The sequence below is a fragment of the Atta cephalotes genome (assembly GCF_000143395.1).
Source record: "Atta cephalotes unplaced genomic scaffold scaffold00022, whole genome shotgun sequence".
Lineage (NCBI taxonomy): Eukaryota > Metazoa > Arthropoda > Insecta > Hymenoptera > Formicidae > Atta > Atta cephalotes.
In genome coordinates, this window is record NW_012130086.1 from 290,105 (window position 1) to 295,134 (window position 5,030).

The window sequence follows — 5,030 nt, forward strand, 5'->3', positions numbered from 1 at the left end:
TAATACTTTGCCATATCCATATGCGTTTTTAAAAATCTATTTTATGAAACTGAAAAATATCTATTGTTCTGATTAAAATTAAATGTAATGACCTCTCTAATTGCATTACAATTGCATATGATTGCATTCGCTAACCTCAATAAAATAGACTATTATTGTTTAAATTTAATATTTTCAGAGAGCAGTATATTGAACATGTAATTACTCATTCCATGTTTACAAAAAATTCATATGTGGAAAATGACAATTTAAATGAATACATTGATGATGAAGAATTCGAAGATTCCAGTAATGAATTAGTCAATGGAAAGAAGAGAAATAAAGTTTCCAAGCCGAAACCATGCAGTAAATGTGACTTTATGGCGAAGACAAAATTGGCACTTTGGTTGCATTTACGTCAGCACTTCATACAGGAAGAATGTTCCGGTTTCGTCTGCAACTCGTGTCCCTTCGCCACCACGCTCAAGCATCATATGACATTTCATTGGTTTAGTGCTCATGATGATTTTAAAGCATACATGTGCTCAGAATGTTCGTATGCATGCGTGAGTAAATCGATGTTAACTAGTCACATGAAAACGCACTCTGAAGTCTACCAGTACAATTGCGGTAACTGCTTGTACAAGACTAAATTCTGCAATGCAATGAAAAAACACTTAAAAGATAGTAAGCATCAACCAGGCTTGGTGTTGAATCCAGACGGTTCGCCAAATCCATTCGCTACTATCGACGTTTACGGTAATAAACGCGGACCCAGACGAAAGACGTTTGTAGAAGAAAAGAAAGAACTGATAGAAACCATCGAAGATATACCGACAAATTTAAGAATGACTCACCCGATCTCATCGATTTCAACTCCGTCAGCTTCGGTTTTATCAATTCCAATTTCATCAACTACGATCTTAGACTTGCCGGATTCAAATACGGATCAGCCATTGGATCTTAGTATGTCCACAATGACAAAAAAACAAAATCAATCACAGTTGGCCACCATCAGTAACTTTTCAAAACGTAAGCGCAAAGCGATAAAGTTAGAATATCCCACAATAACAATAAGTGAGAAAAAATTTCACATAGACGACAACGTCACGCAAACCCAAAATATAGATCAAACCTGTACGGAATCCTCTCTTTCACTTCTAACGGCAAGTCAATCTGATCTCCAGGAGACAAATATGATACATAATATAAATATATATAAAACATCATTTATTTGTTACCATTGTTGCATTATTTTTGCGAGTGAGATCATGTACGCAGTACATATGAGTTTTCACAAAGTTAAAAGCCCTTTCACGTGTGCAGTGTGCGATCGGAAGTGCACAGATCAAATTACATTCTTTTTACACCTCATTCAAACAAAACATGAATAAATACTAAAAAAGATGGCATGCCATATAGATTACTTAGGAAGAGAAGTAAACTAATCTAGTCAGAATATAAATGTATTAATTAGAGACATGTACAAATCATCGGTAAATTAGTTCCTATTTAAATATATTTAAAAAAATATTTAAAAAAATATTTTGTAAATGTAATATTGCTCTCTAATTTTGGCGTCATTAGCCGAAAACTGTGGACTGATCTAGACTCATATTTTCATCCGATTGGGAATCGGAACATCGACGTTGAGGGATTACTTTAGCAGAAAGATCTTAGCAGAAAGATGATCATTGGCATCAGTTGTTAGCTACGTGTTCTATATCATTGAATAAATATCTATAAGCATTTTGCACAATAAACGGGAAATCTGCCCTTGTTCTTTATCATCTATGTTTAAACGTGTTGCGATATTTTGGAACAAAAAGCGAGATAAGACGTTAAACGGATTATTTCATCAAGCGACAATTGCTCGTTAATGTTTGGATTTATTCTGTTCTCATTGTTCATTTCATTAAACAAATTATTCAACGTAATAGCTATGACTAGAGAATGAGGTGACTGGAGTTGATATCTGAACTGGCGATCTTTGAATTATTGTTATCTGGACTGGCGATCTTTGAATTGGCTCTGGGGACGGACAGGTATTCAAACCAGTATAATTACTGGAAAATTAATTGCTATTATTGTGATAATGGATACAGATTTTTATTTGAAAAAGTCTCATAGAATATTTATAGAAATTATTTATAGAGATTAGTTTCAAGTCTGATAATGACAATAGAAAAAGACAATATAAAAAGGAACTGGTTTCCCTTTCCTTCAATAATATTTTTCTAGAAATAGAATATAGAAATTTCGCACAAAAATTTGTATTAATACAATTTTTAAAACATTAAAAATTGGTGTATTCATATAAAATTAATCGATTAATTTTCATTAAAATTTGATTTTAATGACGATATAGAGTTCTATCAGCTTTCTCTGAAATTATATATAACTTTCCTAATATCTATATCAAACTACAGATTGAAATTGAAATTGAGACTGAATTCGACTAATCAAAGCAAAGTTTACTAAACTTAATATTGGTATTCTTTCTTCTAATTTGTTAATTTCGATCTTAATCTCAATACCAATATCTAGTCTGATACGAGCATAGTCTGATATGGACATAATGTTATATAATGCAAATTTTTTGCACGAAATTTCTTCTCGTACCTTACGCAACATGTGTAATTGTAATAAAAAAAGTGTAATCACAAAACTATTTAACTAGTGTATTATTAGACAGAATTGAGTTTATTTCTCTTGATTTCATACATACTACATTACTTTTTTTTACTATTCTTTGTCTTTCTACATTATTATTATTATCTAATTGCTGATCTCTTCTTTCTTTTCTCGCAATAATATCGATTATTAAAATAAGAATAAATATGTAAATTATTTTAAAATGCTTCGACTTTTTTCTGAATAGAAAAACAGAAGAAAATTTTTGGACTTCTAGTATTATATTTTTATATTTCTTTTGATAATTCAACGATTCAGAATAAGATACATACACCTATGTGGTGCAATTTATTTAAGCAATTACTTTTATTCTTTTCTGTTGAACTTATCGATATTATGCGAATTTCTTTGCATGTAAAGATCTAATAGCGAAATGAATATATAGTTTAAGTACAATATTTTATATTATTCAGTATTTTATTCAAGTACGTAGCTATTCTCTCTTATATTTTTCTTGTGTATCAACTATTTTATTATTTTTGCCTTTTAGATTGTTCAGACTTTGGCATAAAAATATTATTACAATAATTACATATTTATCATCATCAAGAGATTAACGCTCCTTTATAAAATTTATTGCATAAAGTAATAAAATTTAAAGAATTGAGTCTAACAAATATTAAATATGTAAATATGCTACACGTGAGAGTGTATAGATTATAATCAAATGCATGTATATCTTGTGATAAATTTCAAAGTATTGTACTTATCAACAATTCTTTGGTAGCTAATGGATAGTAATGTAAACAATTTTAAATTTATATAGATCGAATGAACTCAAGTAACGATCAGATCCTATCTATGTCAAAATTACGATGCGTTTAGTACATTGCGTCATATTTTATTTAAAAATCACGCGATACAGGGATACACGATCAGGAACGTAGATGAATGTGTTAAGAAACGCTCAAAAACTTTCATAAAGACGGTGTGTATCAAACATATAACTGCTTTAAACGTGTCGATGAATCTGATCTTCCTGACGGAAAATTGGTCTATAATTAGATTGGATTAGATTAGACGCTAATAAATAGTTGTTTTATATGTCATGTGCAATATTATAATATTATTGAATACAAATTCTATATATTGATGCAAATTCTATATATTGATTTGTAATCAATATTGTATGCAAAAATAGATATACAATGATAAGAAGAGCTCATGGCATGCAATGCATTAATTCTTTTTTTAATTTGCAGGCATAGAAATCTAATAGACAGCTGCATATGCTAGCAAATACATAAAAAAGAATTAAAATAATATTTTGCTGAAAAACTACAAAATATTCAAGTTTATTTAATTATATAAATTGTTAATTGCTTTCGCATGTCACGAGCTAACTTTGAGTGAACAAATAATAAAAACTCCCAAAATTGCAAAATTTATCAAATCAGAATCAAGACAAATATAAATTGAACTTTTTTCGTGAAGTTTTACAAATAAATTAGACCGAATGTTCGAGCGTTATTAAAAATATTTTCTGAGTTTCTACAATATTTTATTAGCTAGAATTCACATTGTCCATTTATTTACTCAAAGTATACCAATACAAATTCTTATAAGTTATTTCCAAGATCAAATTAAATTCTTTTGCTTAGCACAGTGGTTCATTTTATATATATATATCTACGACATTAATAATAACCAATTATATCGCTAGTATAATATTAATTAATGTCGTATTGATATAAAATACAGTTAAAAGTATTTAAATAGTTATATGCACATAAAGTTATAGTTTTCACAATAGAAAACTATCCCGATGACATAAGTAATTATTATTTAAATATCAAAATCTTCGATACAGTAATTGACGTTTAAACCAATTGTAGTCGTAAACGAGAAAATTTTGACATTTTCTTCCTTTACATATACGTATATACCGAAGAATTAATAATATCAGAAATAATGCCATTTTAAAATTGAATATTTTTCCCATTTTTAATGATCAATGAATTGGATTCAGAAAGCGAATCAGAAACACGTTATTACAACGAAATTCAAATTTACCTAATAAATTATTTATTTGTTACTGCATTCTATTTAAAAATGAGACTGCACACACTTTATATCAATTTCAGAGTTTAAAGAATAAGTTCCTTAAGTCCAAAGAATTCTATTTTATATAATCAAAGCTTTGCAGATGTAATTATATTTTTACTAATGAAACACTTCTTGTTAAAATTTGTATACAAGATCTAGAAATTTGATGTCAAAATTGTATATTAATCTTCGGTGTATATACACACACTCACTCACACACACACACACACACACACACACACACACACACACACACACACACACACACACATGTATATATATATATATATATATATATATATATATATATA

General features: G+C 28.7%; 1 protein-coding gene across 1 annotated transcript in view; it reads left to right on the forward strand.

The window, feature by feature from the left end:
- Positions 1 to 1,373, forward strand: part of LOC105619670 (protein hunchback-like) — a 9,808-nt gene extending 8,435 nt beyond the window's left edge. The window contains exon 3 of the mRNA XM_012201188.1: positions 179 to 1,373. Within this exon, the coding sequence (XP_012056578.1) occupies positions 179 to 1,373 (1,195 nt within the window). The remainder of the gene's footprint in view (positions 1 to 178) is intronic.
- The last annotated feature ends 3,657 nt before the right edge of the window (positions 1,374 to 5,030 follow it).